Raw genomic sequence first — 23529 nt, 5'->3', positions numbered from 1 at the left:
CGAACTTAGCTTTAGGCGAAGTTAAACCTCAGGCGAACTTGGCTTTAGGCGAAGTTAAACCTCAGGCGAACTTGGCTTTAGGCGAAGTTAAACCTCAGGCGAACTTAGCTTCAGGCGAAGTTAAACCTTAGGCGAACTTGGCTTCAGGCGAAGTTAAACCTTAGGCGAACTTAACTTTACAGCGAAGTTGCCATCAGGCGAACTTAGCTTGCAGGCGAAGTTCATCAGGCGAACTTAGCTTGCAGGCGAAGTTCGTCGCGTTGAAGGCGAAGTTGCCCAGATGAAGGCGAAGTTGCCCAGACAGCCGCTGTTCGGTTTCTTTCCAGCATTTCGAGCGATTTTAACACCCTTGCTATGGTTCAATATCACCCACTACACTTCCCGACCATTTTCGGTCGCTTATACACTAAAAAGCTTGGATCTTTAAACTTCAAAGATCAAGAATCATACCTTTGAGCTTGTTTGGATCTCCTTTAACTTGTTAACGCAACTAGTCGCCCTCTCTCACTCTCGGATCAGTCCGATTCTTCCCTTGGATCGGCCCGGTTCCGGCGAAGTTAGTGTATGGTGTGTGTGTTAGGGAGTTTGGTGAAAAATGAAAGATATTTTGGGTTTAGGGGATATTTATATCCCTGAAATCCCATGGACCTAAGGCCCATTCTCATTTAACCCATCTCTATTAATCCAAGTCCATAACCCACATCCATTATCCGACACTAGCCCGACCCATACCAACTCCTATTCTTTTATTTATTTCCTGATAACCCGAGTAAACTTTCCCTCTATTATTAAGTAATATAATTAATATTATCTTGAAATTTCGGGATGTTACATACGGGTACTGGTACCCGTTTAGAATATGTAGTGGATTTTATTATGTTTCTCACACTCATGATTTAACTTTCAAGCGGGATTTTCAAAACGTAATATATCTAACTTGAATAAGTTTATTCTCAATCTATATGTGTATATTCATATATTGTGTATTCGTATTTTTTATTTCATGTATGTGTAATTGTGTATATCATTAAGTACATATATTAACTCTCTCTTATTTTTCTATAGAAATTGAGGAAACAATAAACAAAGAAAAGGAAAAGATAAAATAGAAAGATGATTAGCGAAGATTAAACGAATGTTGACTTTCTTTGTATAAGTTAATTTTGTTTTAAACATTTTGATAAAAAAAATTTTTTTTGATACTTTGCATGTTTTGGTTTTCATTAATTGATTTTGAATGGATTTTATATTATGATTGATTTGTTTCATTTTTAGTTTTTTTATTATGTTTTGGTTGCGGTATTACGGTTTTGGTTGTGGTATTACGGTTTTGGTATTATAGATATAATTGATTGTCGTTACTGTACCGTTACCTATACCTAGTTTATTGGAGATTTTTTTTTTAAAAAAAAAAATACAAAGTGGTACCAAATCGAGTACCGTACCCAAAGTACCTGTACCCATACCGGTACCTTATAATTCGGGTACAGGTATGGGTACCAAGATTTTCTGATTTCAGGTACGGGTATTTTCGAGTACAGGTACGGGTACAAGTACGAGTACGGTTCCGATCTCATCCCTAGCTGTGGGTATCTTTTGGACGTTACCATTTTTCTTTTGGTTACATAAGACACCTTTATGTAATTAAACCTATTATTGTTATAAATATGTGGATGCTTGCTTAGATAGTTCACTTGTTAAGAGACCAAGCCAGACCCACTAAGAAAATGAAGGAAATATACAATTTTATTTTACATTCCGTTATGCATGATTGCTTATTGATCAACACACAATTCGGCATTCAAGTTTACTTTCTCTCGCTGTTCTTAAACAAACATTTAAAGAACTTATGGGTTCATAAATTTCTTCTCTTTCAAGCTTTCAATAGTGTCCTTGAGGCTTACTTCAAACGGAGTAAACTCAACACCTAGGCTTTCTGCCTTTGCCGTCGATATACTATATGGTATCGCCTCGACACAATTGTCTTTATACCTATCCAAATTTTAACAAAAAAAAAGTAATCCCAACTTCTCTTAGATAGGCCAATAATACTAATTAGTAATTACCTTAGAGAATAGCCACGATCAGGGTAGAGTTTGTCTAAGATCATCATGATCTCTTGTGCTCGAATCAAATACCCGACCATGCAATATCTACCATTAGCTTCCGGTTTCTCAAGTGCTAGTATATGCGCAACAACGGAATCTTTCACATCAACAAGTATGTAGATTCTATCTGGAAATACTTCCTTTCCTATATATAAATATACAACAACTTTAATGAAGAATCCTGTTTTTGAAATAAATTTTAATTATAACAAATCAATTACCTTTTTCTATAAAGTTCATAAAACCCTCAGAAGTAAAGTTGAGAGTAGGTTGTAAGAGAGGACCAATTACATAGCCAGGATTTATGACCACCAAATCCAGACCATTCTCTTTTGAAAATTTCACAGCAGCATCCTCAGCCAAGGTCTTTGCAAGGTGATAATATATCTAAAAAGAATGCACACTCATCCATCATTAGTAATATGAAAAAACCACCAAATCAGTTTGATCAAGGCATCTTATTAAAATGGGCGCCGTTGACATTTTATATTTTATTAAAATTTCTTCCCACTAAAAAGTGTTGGTCAAAGGGTTTTATGTAAGGAAATAGAGTGGCTAAATACTTCATAGACGGGTTATTGATATTTATTACCAACATGTTGTAGGTTTTGTATTACAAGATGTCTTAGATAACTTTCTATAACTTTCTGAATCATGTATATCATATGTTAGATTACAGTATTTTGTATCAATGTACGTATGATTATGAAATCAATAATACGTACGATAAGACATTAGGTGTTTTGCAAAAAGTTAACGCTTAAGGATGACAATGGGACGGGTAAAAGTAACACCAATCCCATACCCGATTGTAAAACCGTGTCTCATACCGACCCAATACTCATCGGGTATGTCGCATGTTTTCTTTTTTCATTTTTTTATATAACTTTATTTTGTAAAAAACCAAAATTTAAAATGTAAGTTTAGTTAATTGGTAGATTTTTATATTTCTTAAGCTATATCTATACTATATATAATACACCAAATAGGGGTAAATTAAGACACTTCAAATTAAAGGATTTACAAATGATTCTACATATGGTACAACCTTGAATTGGGGTAAAAGAGTAATTCTCACAATAAAACTAACGTTTATTTAATATAGTTATCATATTGGTCCCTCAATTATAATTAAACTTAAAAAATAATTACAACAATAACCCTTAATCTATTACCTATATATTATTTTAATTTTCACTTTAACCCAAATTCCCCAATAATTTTTAAACTTTAATATTTTTTTTAAAAAATTTACACCATAAAAACGAGCATATTTTTATCTTTAATTTGAGTATGATATTGTCATAGTTTTTTTCAGTTAAAAAAATACATTTTATGTATGGGTGTTTGCGGTCTGTTTTTTATTGTTTTAAATTAAACCGTGAACCAAACCTTTTGCAACAGCTTTTTGTCATCGAAAACCAATATAGAACTTTTGAAAATTGAAAACTGGCCAAAAGTGAAAGAAAAAAAATCAACAGTCAAATCAAACTGATGAACGGTTTTACGGTTTCAAACCGAACAATAAACACCCATAAATTTATTACGTGATTATCAATGTTTGCGTTTCCCGCTGCATGACGTAGGCACCCATCTAGTTGGTAAAATGTAAATAAATAACCCACATACTAGTGAAAAATGCATACCTTTAACCGCTCACAAAAGACTTGATCTGAAAACCAAGTCTCATCCACTACACCACCAGCAGACTCTGCAAGCCTGTCAGTAAACATAACTGCAGCCATTGAAGAAGTCAATATTACTCTCTTCACTGATTTAACTTTCACAACTGACTTAAGAACGTTCAGTGTCCCCTTCACTGCAGGATCTAGCAATTCCTTCTGATGCCAAATAAAAAGTTTTAAAAAAATCTTGAAAGCACTAGCATGTTTATAAAACTTACACCAACTTTAAAAAGTAGAGAGCAAAAGGATGAAAAGTGACCTGTGGGTCAGTGACCTTTGGCTCATAAACTGAAGTTAGAATCACAGGGGATGCTGTGTGAAAGACACAAACACAACCACTAACTGCAGAATCAAAAGATCCTTCTACACTTAAGTTAGCTTCAAACAATAATAGTCTTTCCTTAGCTCCATCAAAAGCAAGCAGATGTTCTGTCTTTTTTGGATCATCTGCAACGCGTTTTAATGGAATTAGTATGTCTTAAAGGAAACTCAAAAGTTGGATTAAGGGACGGACCGAGGGAGCGGACAGTAGCATGAACGGTGTAGCCACGATTGAGCAAAAGCTTAACGAGCCATGACGCTATGTACCCTGAAGCTCCGGTAACACAAACCACCTTCCCTTCTCCACTCATGTTTCTGAAACATGGAGTTAGTAACGTAGATAATATATAATGTTGGAGGGGATTAAATTATTTGATGAAAATAGATTATGTTGCACTGTTCTTATTTGACTACAATCTTGATACATATTATTTAAAGGATTAGTTAATTATACACATTATTAATGAATGGTGATCATAGCTCATAGCCTTCCATGTGGTGATTATATGTATAAAGACACAAATATTATCAAATACAAAAGTGATTTTTTTAATGTTAAGTGTATGAGCTATCTCAACAGAAATTTAATCTTTTAAGACAAGAGTGGGGTGGTTGCAAGATATAATAATAAGTTATGAATGAAGAATGATATGACAGTTTTTATTTTTACTTTTAAATGTCTATGCGTCTCTAATTACACTGGTGCGTCTAAACTTAGTTATTTTGTTGGCTCATGCCTCAAAACACACACTCAACTGAGACGAGTTTAGTGTGTATTAAACTTCAAAGGAATTCAATAGCTTGAAAAACAATCATGTGTATACCGGGGATTAAGAAGAAAGTGTAAGGCCAGTGACGGATCCAGAAAATTTTTTCACAAGGGTCGGAAATTTTTTGGGCAGGTAACTAATTATATATAAAAAAAAATCGTTCCATATCGGCTATTTGGGTCGGGTCAAATCGGTATATATAATTATTTTTTGTCCGCTTTAGCCGTTTGGAACGGGTCGAAGCGGGTCAGGTCATATACAAAGTAATAAAGTATATATATAATCAAACAAAATATTACTATAAATGCATAATTAAAATACAGCTCATTTAAAGTTATTATCTATGGTTTTTATTTCTTGAAATATAACAAAAACATAATCTACTTTGTCATTGACGGAACCAAATTTGTATAACGGGAATTAGTTAGTCGTAAGTCACAATGTAATTCCTACTTTATAAATTACTATAGTTAGAGATTTATACTTTCTTAAAGTTTGCACAAATAACATTATATATATATTTAGGCATATGTCGAACACTTTCAAGTTTCAACTCAAAAACCACTTTTAATAAATTAAGTTTTTGTGGTAGGCTTTCTTGGCCCATAAAGTAAATTTATAAAGCCAATATAAGTAAAAACTAGCGATTATTAGCCATGCTACCTTATCCTATTAATCTTTCATTCTTTGTATTTTCGAAATTAAACAGAGGTCGATATCAAAATTTCACAGGGGTCGATTAGGATTTTAACACTATAATAATACTAATAATTTTTTTTTTCCACAAGGGACACCCCTGCTATATAAGTAGCTTCGCCCCTGTGTAAGGCCCATTTTGTGATAGTCTTTCGTATTTGTATGTATTGTAGTGTTTATGTATTTGTTAGCTTGTTGAACTTATCTTTTGTATGTGTGGGCCCTAAACCATGTGTAATAGAGCCCATTGGGCCGTTTATAATGAAAGTATGGTGTATGAGATTACACACTATATATAGAGTGTGTAACTCATACACACAACAACCTTTTGCAAAGCCTTATCCTTACAACTATTAAACTCTCTCTTTCTCTCATTCTCTCGGCAATAAACATACACCAAATAAGATCCGAGATCTCGGTCCTCACTAGTGATTTCCGCTAGCTAGTGTAGATGCTGATCCAAGATAACTAGTTATTGTGTTGTTTGATCCGGTTAAGGACCTAAAAAAGCATGGTTGGTGTTATATCAAAAGGGGACAGTGAACAAAATAAAATTAACCCTACTCCTATTTATAACAAATTCACAAAAACACATGGAAAAAAGAACAAGGCTGCATCTTCCTAAATCAGCAACAAGTTCAAGACTTAGCTCCCAACGTATATTTCTCCTCCAATAAATTCAGTGAACACTTGGACCATTTTCTGCATTAAACCGTTGGCTGCTAATGACCCCTTCTATGGCCTGGTGTCGACCTGTTAACTTGTTAGCTTGGGAGTGCCATAATAAAATAAGGTTGTTGGGAACGGTGAGAAACATTTCGTTAATTGGGATTCCTGGCCAACGAGTAAAAGTTGAGAGTATTTAAATCTAATAACCCTTAAATTTAAATATCCAATCATAATACATCTCTCACTTCAAGATGCGGCAAAAATGTTTCCCTCTTTGGGTTCAAGTATGATTATATGTTGTTCCTGTTTGACTATAAGGTTATGGAGTATATTGTAACACCGCGTCTTTTACCCTCTTTAATTTAAGCTTAAATTTACTAACTTAGAAAGTACAGGGACCAAAAATGCAAATTCTGAAAATTTGCTCCCATCGCGGTACGCGACGGGGTAACAATCAACCCATCGCGTAGCGCGATGGGCTTGGTGAGTCATCAGACACGTGTCCAACACCGTGTCAACACGTGGTGCAATGTGGCAGGTCACGTGTCACCACCGCATAAGGCGGCGTAAAAAGTGCGGTGTCGTGGTACGCGACGGGTCCCAAGAACCCCATCGCGTACCGCGACGGGATTTCGCCTATAAAAGGGGAGGAGACGGGTTTGAACCCCATTCATCCCATCACACCTCCATATACACACACATAACCTAGAAAGGCGTGCCCATTGCCGTGTCAAGTTTACGTGCCAATTTCTCGAAGTTCGTGCGAAGAACGAAGTCATAATCAAGTAGCAAACACTTAAGCGAGTAGATCAAGATCCTGCCTTTTTATTATCAATCAATCTAAGCATCCAATCTGAGGTAGGAATTACGTTTAAGTTATTTGACTTATTGCTTAGACTATCAATCGAGGCTATGGCCTTTAACCTTGATCGTATTTTACAAATCATTCACAATCATATTTTCATAAACGTTACTTCATGATGAAGTAATGTTAAACAAAAAGATATATTTTGACGGGCATGTAGTAACTGGAAGGGGGATATCACTAGTGGTAAGTTTCTTGCCTAAGGAAAAGTAATTCGCATAAATCCCAATCAACCGAGGGACCCGTTTACTTACCTGGAGAAACTTACTAACGTGATAGAACCTATTAGGCCAAAGCATGTTATATCAAACGTCACATAAAACTAAGTGTTTTCATTCACAATCAAAGATAAACGATTTCAAGGTTAAGCTTACAATCATAGCTTAATCATCATTCAAATCATTCATACAAACCTATTCATGTATAGGTTAAGTATCATTCTCAATCAATCAATACAAACCTTCCGCTGAGGTTGTCAAGAAAACTATATTTGTATTATAATGCCATTCAATTGTTTTATCGAGTCATACGTGTTCACCAGCATATAGCTGACGTATTTTTCCAACCCATTGCAGGTAATTAAGTATAAGTAGCATTAGCAAGGATTGGAAGGATTGGAGTCTATATGAAGATAGAAGCGCATACAAGATGCCTCCGTTTTTTATAACTAAAATCCTTGTAATATGAAACATATGTTTTGTAAATTGTACTCGGGTATTTAATTCCCAAGTAAGTTTTCAATGTAAATTAATATTATATTCAAACCTAAAGTCTTCCGCTAAAATTAATCCATAAACTCTGATATATTTACAAAACAGGTACCAACTTGTGGTCACACGCCTAGGCCCTAAGTCGGGGTGTGACAGGTTGGTATCAGAGCCATCGGTTTCAGCGAATTAGGTATTAAAACATTAGTACCTAGGCTTTAATCATTATTAATATTCGTAGGGATAAGATAGGATTGGTAAACCTCATATCCCTAATCTAACTAAAAGTGCAGATGTCTTATATTAACTACTTTGGTCGTAGACACCGAGTAGCCATTTGATCAAAACCGACAATCAACTACGAACCATCCGATATGGAGAGTAGCAATAGTTATTATACTAGTTTTTTCAATCACAATCAACCAATCGTTCAAACTTACTCTATGGGAGCCAACCCGTGTATCTCCTAGGGAGTCAGCAAATGCCAATAGAAATTTCTGACGACACCACTGACAACATTCCCCAGTATTATCCCTCCGACATTCCAACATACCATCCTTCCGAGGAACAGGAAGTGCAAAGCAAGATCAAGCAGGAAACTGAATCGGAGTCATCAAGCTGGATGAATTGTCACTCTGATCAAAGGAGATGGCAATTTGGATCACCACCATTGAACTACCAATACGAGACTCCGCCAGCATCTGCAGAACCCAGTCATAAACCAAAAATGAGAGTTAGCATGCCATACAAAAAGAGATTAAACTCATCATCAATCAAAAACCCTTATGAATCCGAGGTGGATCCTGAAGAAGAGAAGGATCCCGATGAAGAAGAGGACGAGAATCCTGATTTTCCTCCATATTTAGGACCAAGACTTTCATTCTCCCAACAAGCAAAAGAGAATGGGGAGAAAGATTGCCAAGAAATGTGACAAGATGAAAAATCTTGTTACAAAATGGATTAAGGATTAGAAATCGTTGTTGTATACTGTTGTAGTTGTTGTAATCCTTTTTCTTGTAAGATAAATAATGTAATATAAAGTGTGTCTTTCCCTAAATTTTGTTTTATTCATGTAACAGCATGTCTAAAGCAAACAGTAATCCAGAAATTTAAGTAAACAATAAAGGAAAGACCATTGAAGAAATTTTACAAAAAAAAGCTACCGCGGACAATATACAAGCCATACCACAAAATTATGTGCTTGGTATCCGCGATTTGATAAAAGAGGCTGTAAATCCAATCTATGAAATTTTGAAAAATGATCCAAGTAGAACTGTCTCACAATCTAAGAAAAGAGCAAGTAGAAGTGAAACTGTTACTTCAAAGAGAGAATCCAAGAAAGAATCAAAGAAAGAATCCAAAAAGGAATCGGAACAGAAGGAGAGTAAGAAAAAGAAAACCGAGAAAAAGAAAGAAGCGAGTGATGAAAGCTCGACGGCTGAAAACAACCTATATGAGAAAACAAAGAAACTTAAAATACACGAAGGTTGTGATTTTAAGGTGTTTAAAGTGTATAACCCCAAATAATTTCACGGGGATAAAGGAGTGATGCATACCCTCCGATGGTTGGAGGAAATGGAATCAATTGTGCTGATAAGCAAATGCACTGAGAGAGAAAAGGTCCAATATACCTCCCAAATGTTCAAGGGGGAGGCGTTGGAATGGTGGAATACCCTGATTGGAATCAAGGGTAGAGAAAATTTGTACAATCTAGACTGGGCAACGTTCAAGGCTATGGTACTGAAGAAATTCTGTCCGATCAACGAAATGGATCAAATTTAAACCAAGTTGTGGAACCACAAGGTTGTGGTATGTTCAATCACATATGCCATCTTCAACGGAATCAGCTATGGAGTTGGCCGGATATTTGATGGACGGAATGTTGAAAAACCGTGATGAGAGAAAGAAAGATGATGGCAAGTCGCCAGTTGGAGGAAAAGTGAGGAAAACTGAGAAGAAGAATGAAGGGGCGTTTGTGTATAGTCGCCCCATTTGCAAGTAATGCAGAATGAGACATTTCGGCAGATGTCTTCGACCAATGAACGCTGTTGTATGTGGATTTTGCAAGAAACCAGGACACTCGGAGGCAGATTGTAGGAAGAAGACTGGTGTATGTTTTGAGTGTGGCGAGAAGGTACATTATAGTACTGAATGTACAAAGAAGAAGCCAACGGTAGTGACGGTTGGTTCAAGTGGCAGCGGTGGGAAGACCGATGCTAAGAAAGGAAACGCTCGTGTCTTTATGCTAGACACTCACAAAGCATCAGATATACCGGACGTGATCACCGGTACGTTTCCTATAAATAATGTTTATGCTAGAATTTTATTTGACTCGGGTGCAAACCAAAGCTTTATAGATTATAAATTTTGTAGTCTATTAAATGAGCCCTTAGTTAAATTAGATAAACATTATGAAGTAGAAACTGCTGATGGAAATGTAAGTAGAATAACCGAGGCTTTAGAGAATGCCACAATTTCTTTAGCCAATCACGTCATTCCTGTACGACTGTTACCTATGACATTAGCAGGTTTTGATGTTGTTCTAGGTATGGACTGGTTATCGTATAATCAATCCCGTATCCTATGTAATGGCAAAGCCATCGACATTTGAACACCTAATAACAAAACCATTCGTATAACCGGAGATAAGGAAGGAGGAAAAGTAGGAATCATTTCCAAGATCAAAGCAAGCCATTGCATAGGTAAGGGATGCCTCACATTCATGGCCTATGTAACCAAGGAACCCAAACCCAAGAAGATGGACGAAGTACCGATTGTATCTGAATTTCAAGATACATTTCCTGATGAGTTACTAGGAGCCCAGCCTGATAGAGAAGTAGAATTTAAGATTGATCTCATGCCAGGAACTTCACCGATAGCCAAATCTCCTTATCGTCTAGCACCTACAGAAATTAAAGAATTAAATAAACAGTTAGATGAGCTTTTAGAAAAAGGGTTCATACGGCCGAGTTCGTCACCTTGGGGAGCTCCAATTCTGTTTGTAAAGAAGAAGGATGGATCGATGAGAATGTGTATAGATTACCGAGAATTGAACAAGGTCACAATCATGAACAAGTACCCATTACCCAGAATCGACGATTTGTTCGATCAGCTTCAAGGAGCAAGTTGTTTTTCCAAGATTGACCTAAGATCGGGTTATCATTAATTGAAGGTACAAGAGAAAGATATACCTAAAACATCATTTAGAACCCGATACGGACATTATGAGTTCCCCGTTATGCCTTTTGGACTCACTAATGCTCCAGCAGCTTTCATGGACATGATGAATCAGATTTGCAAGCCATACTTAGACAAGTTTGTTATCGTTTTCATTGACGACATCTTTGTTTACTCAAAATCCAATGACGATCATCAAGTTCACCTCAAGATCATACTTGAAACCCTAAAGAATGAGAAATTGTATGCCAAGTTTTCTAAGTGTGAATTTTGGTTGTCCGAAGTACAATTTCTTGGTCATGTTATAAATGAGAAGGGTATTCAAGTAGATCCAGCAAAGATTGAGGCTATAACCAAATGGGAGAAACCCAAGACACCGACTCAAGTCCAAAATTTTCTAGGCTTAGCTGGTTACTATCGCAGATTCATTCAAGACTTCTCTCGAATAGCTGTTCCATTAACTTCACTCACAAGAAAGGCAATTAAATTTGAATGGGGACCGAAGCAAGATGAAGCATTTGAGACACTCAAACAGAAGTTAACTAATGCACCTATCTTGCCCTTGCCAGAAGGGTTAGAAAACTTTACCATTTACTGTGATGTTTCGCATACGGGAATGGGATGTGTTTTGATGCAAGGAAAGAAAGTGATTGCTTATGCTTTGAGACAATTTAAAGTTCATGAAAAGAATTACACCACGCATGACCTTGAATTAGGTGCTATAATCTTCGCGTTGAAGTTATGGCGACATTATTTGTATGGTGTAAGATTCACAATATACACTGATCACAAAAGTTTGAAGCATATATTCGATCAAAAGGAACTAAATATGAGACAAAGGCGTTGGATGGAAACACTTAATGATTATGACTGTGAGATCGTATATCATGAAGGAAAAGCCAACGTCGTGGCTGACGCTTTAAGTGGGAAAGAACATGAAAAACCAAAGAGAGTTCGAGCTCTTAGATTGGAACTTAAAGTCGATTTAGCCTGTCAAATTAAAGAAGCTCAGAAGTTGGCACTAGAAGAAGGGAACATTAAAACCGAAAAAAAGAACGACACAATTGATCAATTGATTAAAGGAAGTGATGAAATACTTAGACTCGGTACAAGGATTTGGGTACCGATGGTCGGAAGTTTAAGAGACAAGATTCTTGAAGAAGCACATAAGTCAAAGTATATGATGCATCCGGGAAGTGACAAAATGTATCAAAATTTAAAGGATGATTACTGGTGGATCGGGATGAAGAAAGACATTGCCTTATATGTAGCTAAGTGCCTAACATGTTCGAAAGTAAATGCTGAACATCAGAAGCCATTAGGATTGCTACAACAACCTGAAATACCAATATGGAAATGGGATATGATAACTATGGATTTCATCATGAAGTTACCAAAAACTTCACGCTAAAATGATGCAATTTGGGTTATTATAGATAGACTTACGAAGTCTGCTCATTTCATTCCAATCCAAAAGTTCAGCATGGATAAGTTAGCACACTTATATGTCGAAAACATTGTATCCTTACATGGTGTGCCGCTATCCATCATATCCGACAGAGATAGTCGTTTTACTTCAAATTTCTGGTCCAGTTTTCAAAAGGCTATGGGGACTCGACTAAACTTAAGTACAGCATACCATCCCCAAACTGATGGCCAAAATGAACGTACAATTCAAACTTTGGAAGATATGCTTCTTGCGTATGTTATCGACTTAGGAGGAAGTTGGGACACTCATCTCGCACTGATGGAATTCTCGTACAACAATAGTTATCATAAGAGTATCCAAGCAGCACCATTCGAAGCATTGTACGGATGCAAGTGTAGAACACCTGTATGTTGGTCTGAAACAGGTGATGGTCAGTTGTCAGGACCTGAAATTGTTCAAAGAACCACCGATCAAATAATACAAATCCGTGAACGATTGAAAACGGCAAGGGATAGACAAAAGAGTTATGCGGACATTCGCCGCAAACCATTAGATCAAAGAAGGCGATAGAGTATTACTTAAAGTCTCACCTTGGAAAGGTGTAGTAAGATTCGGGAAGAAAGGAAAATTAAGTCCAAGATTCGTTGGACCATTCAAGATACTCGAAAGAATCGGACCAGTTGCTTATCCGCTAGAGTTACCCGATGAAATGAAAGGAATTCACGACGTGTTTCACATATCCAATCTACGCAAGTGTTTAGCCGATGAAACCCTTGCAATGCCATTGAAAGATGTCAAGATCAATGAGAAGCTTAAGTTTGTAGAACAGCCGATTCAAATAGAAGATAACATAATTAAGTTTCTAAAGCACAAAAGACTCAAGCTCGTAAAAGTCAAATGGGATTCAAAACGAGGACGCGAGTATACGTGGGAACTCGAGTCAGAAATGAAGAAAAAGTATCCCAATCTATTTCAATAAATCTCGAGGATGAGATTATTCAAAAGGTGGGGAGGATGTAACACCGCGTCTTTTACCCTCTTTAATTTAAGCTTAAATTTACTAACTTAGAAAGTACAGGGACCAAAAATGCAAATTCTGAAAATTTGCTCCCCTCGCGGTACGCGGCGGGGTAACAATCAACCCATCGCGTAGCGTGATGGGCTTGGTGAGTCATCAGACACGTTTCCAACATTGTGTCAACACGTGGCACAATGTGGCAGGCCACGTGTCACCACCGCATAAGGCGGCGTAAAAAGTGCGGCGTCGCGGTACGCGACGGGTCCCAAGAACCCCATCGCGTACCGCGACGGGGTCCAATTTCGCCTATAAAAGGAGAGGAGACGTGTTTGAACCCCATTCATCCCATCACACCTCCATATACACACACATAACCTATAAAGGCGTGCCCCATTGCCGTGTCAAGTTTACGTGCCAATTTCTCAAAGTTCGTGCGAAGAACGAAGTCATAATCAAGTAGCAAACACTTAAGCGAGTAGATCAAGATCCTCCCTTTTTATTATCAATCAATCTAAGCATCCAATCTGAGGCAGGAGTTACGTTTAAGTTATTTGACTTATTGCTTAGACTATCAATCAAGGCTATGGCCTTTAACCTTGATCGTATTTTACAAATCATTCACAATCATGTTTTCATAAACGTTACTTCATGATGAAGTAATGTTAAACAAAAGATATATTTTGACGGGCATGTAGTAACTGGAAGGGGGATATCACTAGTGGTAAGTTTCTTGCCTAAGGAAAAGTAATTCGCATAAATCCCAATCAACCGAGGGACCCGTTTACTTACCTGGAGAAACTTACTAACGTGATAGAACCTATTAGGCCAAAGCATGTTATATCAAACGTCACATAAAACTAAGTGTTTTCATTCACAATCAAAGATAAACGATTTCAAGGTTAAGCTTACAATCATAGCTTAATCATCATTCAAATCATTCATACAAACCTATTCATGTATAGGTTAAGTATCATTCTCATTCAATCAATCAGTCAAGGTTTACAACACCGACGGTATAGGTGAATGTTTTAACCTTTTTTTAATCAGTCAAAACATATTTATACTCAATGAGACGAATGGACGTTTGTCTTAACGAGTCAATCAATGTCTACATGAGATAATTAAATCTCTAAAACGTTATAATACAAAGTAGAGAATAATATCAACACAGACCGAATACGCATGTGTATGGATCCAAACATAACTGCTAAAGCTCAAATCAATCAATCAAAGGCAATGAATCCACGATCTTAAACGGTCATAACCAGTTCTCAGTTCAGGGTCGTTTGGCTTGGGGAATACGTTGTGTGTGTAGGGCAGTGGTACATATACCAGAAGTAGAAATACTTCCGCTGAGGTTGTCAAGAAAACTATATTTGTATTATAATGCCATTCAAATGTTTTATCGAGTCATACGTGTTCACCAGCATATAGCTGACGTATTTTTCCAACCCATTGCAGGTAATTAAGCATAAGTAGCATTAGCAAGGATTGGAGTCTATATGAAGATAGAAGCGCATACAAGATGGCTTCGTTTTTTATAACTAAAATCCTTGTAATAGAAACATATGTTTTGTAAAGCGATACTCGGGTATTTAATTCCCGAATAAGTTTTCAATGTAAATTAATATTTCATTCAAACCTAAAGTCTTCCGCTAAAATTAATCCATAAACTCTGATATATTTACAAAACAGGTACCAACTTGTGATCACACACCTAGGCCCTAAGTCGGGGTGTGACATATATTCTAACCCTAACATAAATTAAGACATGACACTTTAAAGATGGATTAAACCACTCCTCACATGTGTTAAATTTGTCTAAAATGGGTCACGGATTATGCTTTTAACGGGTTAAAAGACAAAACAATATATTAAATTAACAATTAATAGGAGTGAGATGGAGTTAAAATGATCAAACCATTTCCTTTGAGTGAGATGGAGTGTAAGAGAGAAAAATAAGTAATATGATGTTTATGTGAAGTTAAAAGGAGTTAGAGTAACCCCCCCCCCCCCCTGTTTTTTTGCGTAGCAGTGTAAATTTACTCGTTTTCGGCTGAAAATTTTTATACGTAGTTTAAGTTTAGCCTTTTTCGCCTGAAATTTGAGCCCCCACCCCTCGTTTGTGAAATTTTGTATACATTTTGAGAGAGCGTCCCCAGTGCCTCAGTCCAAGCTTCACCGCTGTACCCCATGGCCTAACTTTTATACATATTTTTATGGGATTAATTAATTATACACACTAATGATTGAAGACTCGTTTCAAAGTGGGGTGGTGGCAAGATTTAAAAAGGGTATTGAGGTTTATACTCTACTTTTAATCACATCCTTTTCTTTTAATCTGTTAAACAAGTTTGTTATAAACAACTGAAAGAAATGGTAAAGACGTACCAATGATTAAAGTTGAAGAGTTGAGAATACTATTTGGATTCAAGTTCCTGGTGGTTCAAACTCAAGATTAAGGGAGTGAATGAAGGTTAATGTTATATATTAATAAAGTTAAAGGTTTATTATGTTATATTTATTTTAGTTAATTGAATTGTAATAGGTTTAGGAAATGTTTGCCTTGGAGAGACTTTATTAATTGTATTGGAAAAAAAGTTAAGTAGAGCTATAAATCAGGGTTTAGGTTTTTTTTTGTATGTCATAGAGTCTCTTTCTTTGTAACTTTGTAATGCTCGCTCGTTAAGTTTGTTTGATTATATGAAAAGAGTCGTAGGTTTTCATCCAAAATATCTCATATTCGTTTGTTTGATCTAATTGTTTGTTCTATTCAGGCCAACATCCACGACAAGCAAAGATCAGTAATAATTAATCAATGGAATTTTGAGAATTGGTAAATTGAGTGTTAGTGGCAACTCGACTGATGTTGGTTAGGGTAGTCACCGAGAATCTTTAAAAAATCTTGGCCTGGGGTAAGTGAAAAAATGATTTGCTATATAAACTGAATTAATAACTCATATATTATTTATGTAGTTGTGATAACAATAAAAAAAATAAAAGTATTTGTTAGGTCCCATCTTGTTTATTTATTTTGATGCTTTTGTATTTGATGTATTTCATTAGTATTGCTTGTATAGTTGTATGCTCTTGTTTTGTTTGTTTGCATGTATGGGCTATGACCGAGAACTTTGTAATTGCTCATGTTGGGCTGGCCCATGAGGCCCATGTTATAATGTTAACCTAGATAATAGATAGGGAGTATATATACATAATATACTCTATATTCTAGTAAAGACTTTTGGAAATAATCTCTCTCTTTCTACTCTCTTTCTCTCATATTGTGTGTATGTTTTCTTGATCCGGGATCCAGATAAACTTAATGATTTTTGCTCACCGAGTTTATGGATTGATCCAGGATTAGTTGTTAGATCCATATCGAGATACCTATAGTATTGTAGCAAAACGATCTAATTATATACTTAAACTACGGATCGTGAACGTTTCCTAGCATTATTGGAAGCAAAGGTCTCAATCAACATTTTATAATTCATACTGTCGAATATATTGTTCTCAATAGCTATAATGATTTAAATGTGCTAATGGTAATGGTAAAATTATGATTTAAATGGTCACATAAGATAAATCGCATGTAACTAGATAAGTAATCAACAATAAAAAAACAACTTTATTTCTATAAAATTTGGATTCTAACAATATATATAGTAATATAGCCATTTTGTGTAAAAATGGTTATAAAATGGTGTGGAATATCTCTACAAGTTTATTTGATAATTTATCCATTTAAAAAAAATGTTTATTGTAATGGTGGAATTGAACTTGAGTATTTGGGATACAAGCAAACATGCTTTCCCACTCCACTATTTTTTAATCTATTATTGTATTTATCAAAAACAATATATACATTTTTAAAAGTTTTGGGCCCATCACGGATTACTGGGTCTTGGGTTGTAGCCTGCCTCCTTGCCCTCCTATGGACTGGGCCTGGCGTTGGTAACTAGTTCCCACTTGACATTTTCTTGAGGACTGAGTTTTAAAAACCATAACCACTTCAAATGTTAACTGAGACATTGTTATGGTTCAACTCCTGTATGAAAGAATTATTATGGTTTTTTTAACATGCAAGTTTACACTCATTTTTTAAGTTCTCTCTGTCTTTATTATATGATTATTGTTTTTGTATAATTATAATACTTGATTTAATTTGAAAGTGAGAGAACACGATTCAGAAAACTATCTAGATCAAGAGTTGAAACACAAGCCTACATGTTCCAGAAGAGTTGTTCTTTACAACTCCTCAGTATCCTCTCGCTCTATCGCACTTGCACTCACAACTTCAAGCTCCACTATAACATCGTATTTTACATATACCGTTAATTTGTATATAGCATTCTTTGCAAAAACGGATCCCACTTTTTCATCTCAAATACATATGAAAGCGTTTAATAAATAAATACATTAATTTCAAATACACTTGAATTTCATAACAATACCAATAGTAAACATCCAAAGTGAAGTTGGGCATAGATAATAACCCGTTTAATTCGATACACTACAATGCGTTGAAACTAAGACACAATGTCCGATCATCTAAAAACGTAGTATTTACTATTTAACCCTGCCTTTTTGGGTAGGTTTACATTTGCATACGTTAGTCTAATTATCATTAGTTTAACGCTAAATGAGACCATATTGTTAGCTCAATCTCCATGTTGTCGCTTTGATATGATCTTGAAGATGTTGCCTTTGTTTTTATAATACGGACATTGAAGTTAAGGTAAATGTGAACAACAAAGGTCATTTCAACAAGCTAGTAATTATTATCATTTATTTAAAGATAAGATTTATGATAAATGAGTTAAAAATTGCTGGTCATTAAGAGAAGAAAGCTTTCCGTTATTATGTACAATAAAGATGTACATGAACCATTTCCTGCTTATCACTCATGAGTTGGTTTACATTATTATGCATGGAAGTACTTTACAAGTCCCAATTACATATCACCAATATTACATACATAGATAAAAATGAATCCAAAATTACAAATCATTGTTTGCATACTGACCCATGAACATGCATCAATTAGCGTTTTAGAAACTCACAATGAACTTATTAAAATTTAAAAATTAACAATACAAAACACAGGTCAACTAGTTTAGATTCATCGTAGACCTGCTATAAAACAAACACATGCATGCATTTAATCTGGTGTTCTAGCTAGAAGCTTAGGAAGTGCTTCTCAATGAGGCTTTCGACAGTATCCTTGATGCTTACCTCCAATGGATTAAACTTCACACCTAGACTTTCCGCTTTTGCCCTCGATACATTGTAAGTTAGAGGTTCATCACATTCCCCATCTTTATACCTACCAACACTCAAAAGAAAATAAGTAATTCAGATTTTGAGTCGTATATTGCGACGTGGAACAAGAAAATCATGTCATCGTGTTGTCTCTGTGTTACCTTTCAGAAAGGCCAATACTCGGGTACAACTTATCTACAATCTTTATGATCTCTAAAGACGAAACAACTTTGGCAACCGTGCAGTATCTACCATTAGCTTCCGGGTTCTCAAAAGCTAAAATATGCGCAGCAACAACATCCCTCACATCCACAAGCCTATAAATTCCACCTGAAATCACTTCTTTATCTGGAAATAATAGAATCCAATCGCTTACACAACTAAACATCGATTCATGCATATAAATATTAGTTGTAATCAACAATTAACAAACTACCGTTCTTGATAAGGCTTATAATGCCCTTGGAAGTAAGGTTGAGAGCTGGCTGTAAGAGGGGACCGATCACATATCCCGGATTTATAACCACTAACTCCAAATCATTCTCTTTTGAAAACTTAACAGCAGCATCCTCAGCAAGGGTCTTTGAAAGCGGATACCACAACTGTAAATTACAAAATATTCGTTAGTTACTACATTTTGTAGCCGATCCATTTGAGATGAATCTATACCTTTTTTTGCTCACAAACTAATGGATCTGAAAACCAGGTTTCATCCATCACATCGCCATGTTCTGGAAGTCTTGAGCCAAACATTACTGCAGTCATTGAAGACGTCAAGACCACTCTCTTGAGAGATTGAACTTTTGCAGCCGACTTAAGAACATTAAGTGTCCCCTTAACTGCAGGATCTATCAATTGCGCCTGATGGGAAAACGAAAAAAAAAGTTTTTGGCAAATAATTCAAGAAGTTAGACAAAAGGAAGATTAAAAAAAAATTGACCTGTGCATCATCAACTGAAAGTAGAACAGGAGATGCTGTGTGAAAGACACAAACGCACCTGTTAAATGCAGTATCAAAAGATCCGTCTACAGTTAAGTTAGCTTCAAATAATGATAGCCTTTCCTTAGCTCCATCAAGAGCAAGTAGATGTTCTGTCTTGTTTGGATCATCTGCAGTATATTCTAAAGAAATCAGTAGCCATTAAAAGAAATTAAACAAAATGATATATGAAACGTACTAGCTATTTTATCTTGCACAAAAAAAAGTCACTGTATATAATTAAGTTAGCTTCAAATAATGATAGACTTAATTATAACGCATATCAAATTTGAATAATGAACTATTTTTATTCTTTTAGTAGTTAACACAAACCGAGCTACATCTGGATAATGGGTAAGTGAGCAACAAGCTGCGCCGCTACCCCCCTTTTGAATCGCAAAGCCTATTCTACTAAATATAAATCCTTGGTTCCTCGGGCTCTGCGAGTCACTGTGGACCACCTTCTGCACTCGCTCCAAGAAGCGAACCGCCTCGGGAGCTAGGGATCCAAAAGTGTCGAAGGCAAATGGAATGAACACGTGTTGATTCTCCAAACACGCTGTCTCATGCTTAGCAACCTTCCTAGATTCCGCTCTCAAAACCGCCTGTCCCGGTACGAAGCCACTGTCTCTCAGCCCCATCAACGGGGACACCCCAGTGAGGTCAACACACGCATGCTTACCCCCTGCCCAGCCAAACACAAGAACATCCGCAGGACGCAGGGTAGATCTCCCCTCTCGCGGATTAGTCAAAAAGTTAACTGGTGCCTCTTTCTTGGCTGAGATCCCGGCACGTCTAAACACATCCCATAAGACATCTCTAACCCGGTCATGACGATACTTAAATCCCGGAAATTCCTTACAGTGGAGAGCATGCTCACCAAGTCTATCCAAACAAGCTTTTTTACAAATGGGGCATGCTCACCAATAATGAACCTTTTTTGTGTTTTTTCTTCTGATAAATTTAAGACTTCTAAGATTCGGCTAAAAAATGATACAACCGGTTCAACCGGGTTATACCGGAAGGTTCAACCGGTTGAATAAATTACCTTATAATATCCTATAAATGTAACTTCAATTCAAAAATAATCCAAAAGTTAATTCATATTAAAAAGTAATGGAAAAGCACTCAATTTTTAAAAAAATTAGCCGAAAGTTTACACGTTTGAATGTTAATTGTTGGGTTAAAAGTAATTTTGAAAAAATATGGGCCGCAAATCAATAATTTCTCGGACATAAAACCGGTTTGCCAGTAAAAACCGGTATTTTAGACAAAAACCGCCGGTACGATGGTTTAGAAACCGGCCAAAAGTACTGGATTCAAAATACCGGCTTGCTGTGCGAAATCTGGTTTAACCGGTTAAACCGGCCGGTTTGAACCGGTTTTTAAAACACGGACTTCACACACCTTTACTTTTGAGTTTAAAGTCGTGTCTTTCAAGTCAACACTGTTCTTGAACAGGTCAACAAATTTAGAGTCATAAATAATCTTTCACAATTATGCGAAATCAAGAAAGGAGACTTTTCAATAATTACGAACGAACAATTTTGATTAAATAATCTTAAGTCGAGTTCAGATAATCATAATGATCTTAATTGGCTTGGGTTAACCAACAATTTCATCACAAACAAATTAAAATAGTAGTTTGGGAATAATAATTTGGATATGAAACTGACCGAGGGAGCGAACGGTAGCATGAACGGTGTAACCACGATCGAGCAAGAGTTTAACGAGCCATGAAGCTATGTACCCTGAAGCTCCAGTAACGCAAACCACCTTCCCTTCTCCATCCATATGTCTGAAACTCCTAGATACGTTGTGGTGGTACTGGACTCCGGTTTGATCGAATATTTACAAGAAAAATAAACTACTTACAAGTTTATTACCTTTCATCTGTACTTTGAGTAATTACGGATATCATCATTATTGTTTGCGAGGCCGTCACATCTTTTATACCCATATGTTTGAAAAAGTATAAAGAATTTAAAACTCCATTGGCCACCTTTTTTTTGGTTCCTCCTAACCACACCGTACACCCCACTACACGCTGCATTTAGTCTTTACCGTGGCAGTTTATTCGACGTGATTGATTTGACGACGTCGACGGATGATTTGATTGGTGAAGTCTGTCGTTGTCCTAAAACACGCCGCGTTTAGACCTTAATGTTGCATTTACAACCATCAATTATTTAGGTTGATTCCCAGACTTGTGGTGGTATACATTAGCTACATTACATACAAAGTATACATTAGCTAGCATGCAAAACATAAATTAATTGCTACATTACATACAAAGTGTCCAGGTAGAGGTGTTCAAAAAAACCGGTTACGGAACCGGTTTGGGCGGTTAACCGGAAAACCGGTTTTTTAAAAACCGGTTTGACCGGTTTACGTAACCGGTTTACGTATCGGTTATACTTTTTGGAGCCAAAACCGGTTTTATAACCGGTTATAAAAAAAAACCGGTTTTTTTTAATAACCGGTTATTAAAAAACCGGTTAACCGGTTTTTAAAATAACCGGTTTATAGCCGTTATAAAAAAACCGGTTAACCGGTTTTTTAATAACCGGTTAACCGGTTAAACCGGTTTTCGAACGTTACCAAACGGCTTTATAGCCGTTTTTTTTTTTTTGCCCGTTTTTTTAGCCGTTTTTTTGGTTTTTTTACCCCCACAAACATCTATATATAGTTTAGGTTGGGTATTGGTTAGATCACACTTGATTATACAACTCCAAAAGCTCTAAACGTTTATTTCATACGCGATTATAACTCCAAACGCTCTTCTTTCGTAGTCGTTTATTTCATACTCGAGTATACCACTCTTAATTCGTAGTCGATTATCATGGCCTCCCAAAGTGCTGCTTCATCGGTCAACATGGGTGCCTCGAACACGGGAGAAACCGTCGTTCAGGTCATCCCCACGAAACGAAACCAAGATATTTGGCAACATTTCGACCTATGCGAAATGTCTAACGGAACCCAAAAAGCTAGATGCAAACATTGTTTGAAGTTTTATAACAAAGAAGCAAACTCCAGTTTAAGAGCTCATGTAGAAAGGCCCTCTTGCAAGGTCTTGAAGGACGAATCCGGAAGTAGTTCGCAGCCGGAGATGACGAATCAAGGAACGGTGTTTACGTACGACCTTGAAGCGGTACGTCAACAGTTTGGCAACTTTGTGATTCAACAATCACTTCCTTTCAACCACTTCGACAACCCTCAATTCACGGAGATGATGCAAAAGTATGTTCAACCACGCTACCAACACGTAAGTCGTTCGACCCTTAGAAGAGATATGCTTAAAGCATGGAAAAACGCTAAATCCGAACTAATTTCATACTTTTCAAACTTACAAACTGGTGTGAACTTAACAACGGATGTGTGGTCGGTACCTAATGGTTCGCCCGACTCATACATTTGTGTGACGGCTCATTGGGTTGACCCCCGGTCGTGGCAAATGATGAAACGAACCGTTGCGTTTCAATTGTTTGATTACCCGCACACGGGTAGAAATATTTTTAAACTCTTGGATAAAGTCATTCGACAATACAAGATTGAAGATAAAATCTTTTCAATATCGTTTGATAACGCGTCCAACAATACGGCCGCGGTTGGCCATTTAAAATTAAAGTATAAACCTATTTGTGATGGAGCGTTTTTTCATAGCCGATGCATTGCACATATTATCAACTTGGCCGTGCAAGATGGGTTAAACGTGATCGAAACGCAAAGAAACAATTTTAAAAGAATGTTACGAGATGTTTTTAGCAACAATAAAACATTTTCAAGATACAAAAAATTTTGTGATGAAGCTAATTGTCAATGGTTGGGGCCCAATTGGGATTG

At 36.4% G+C, this 23529-nt stretch overlaps 2 protein-coding genes across 2 annotated transcripts; both read right to left on the bottom strand.

Annotated features, from left to right (window-relative positions):
• Positions 1 to 1692: 1692 nt before the first annotated feature.
• On the bottom strand, positions 1693 to 4460 carry LOC143532748 (phenylacetaldehyde reductase-like). The gene is made up of 6 exons (XM_077027711.1): positions 4308 to 4460; positions 4053 to 4240; positions 3755 to 3949; positions 2330 to 2495; positions 2067 to 2253; positions 1693 to 1992 (listed from the first exon to the last, which is right to left on the bottom strand). The coding sequence occupies exons 1-6, from the start codon at positions 4423 to 4425 to the stop codon at positions 1848 to 1850; spliced, it is 999 nt and encodes a 332-aa protein (XP_076883826.1). The 5' UTR covers positions 4426 to 4460; the 3' UTR covers positions 1693 to 1847.
• A 14095-nt stretch (positions 4461 to 18555) lies between these two features.
• LOC143532749 (phenylacetaldehyde reductase-like) lies at positions 18556 to 21517 on the bottom strand. Its single transcript, XM_077027712.1, has 6 exons — positions 21363 to 21517; positions 19648 to 19817; positions 19377 to 19568; positions 19144 to 19309; positions 18869 to 19055; positions 18556 to 18771 (listed from the first exon to the last, which is right to left on the bottom strand). Exons 1-6 carry the CDS (start codon positions 21478 to 21480, stop codon positions 18624 to 18626), a joined length of 981 nt encoding a protein of 326 aa, XP_076883827.1. The 5' UTR covers positions 21481 to 21517; the 3' UTR covers positions 18556 to 18623.
• Positions 21518 to 23529: the final 2012 nt, after the last annotated feature.

Source organism: Bidens hawaiensis, unplaced genomic scaffold (assembly GCF_021521415.1).
Source record: "Bidens hawaiensis isolate Kalapana, Puna unplaced genomic scaffold, B.hawaiensis_p1.1 tig00009541_1, whole genome shotgun sequence".
NCBI lineage: Eukaryota > Viridiplantae > Streptophyta > Magnoliopsida > Asterales > Asteraceae > Bidens > Bidens hawaiensis.
The sequence above is the reverse complement of the archived record's forward strand: the minus strand, read 5'-3'. Positions and strand labels throughout refer to the sequence as shown.

Bases quoted from the DNA above. Each gene is read 5' to 3' on its own strand.
- LOC143532748 (XM_077027711.1), bottom strand. From the start codon at position 4,425: ATGAGTGGAGAAGGGAAGGTGGTTTGTGTTACCGGAGCTTCAGGGTAC. The intron at 2,496-3,754 runs GTATGCATTTTT...CATTCTTTTTAG, and splicing joins TCTTTTGTGAGCGGTTAAAG to ATATATTATCACCTTGCAAA. The intron at 2,254-2,329 runs GTAATTGATTTG...ATTTATATATAG, and splicing joins TATGAACTTTATAGAAAAAG to GAAAGGAAGTATTTCCAGAT.
- LOC143532749 (XM_077027712.1), bottom strand. From the start codon at position 21,480: ATGGATGGAGAAGGGAAGGTGGTTTGCGTTACTGGAGCTTCAGGGTAC. The intron at 19,818-21,362 runs GTCAGTTTCATA...AATATACTGCAG, and splicing joins TGCTACCGTTCGCTCCCTCG to ATGATCCAAACAAGACAGAA. The intron at 18,772-18,868 runs GTAACACAGAGA...GAGTGTTGGTAG, and splicing joins AGTATTGGCCTTTCTGAAAG to GTATAAAGATGGGGAATGTG.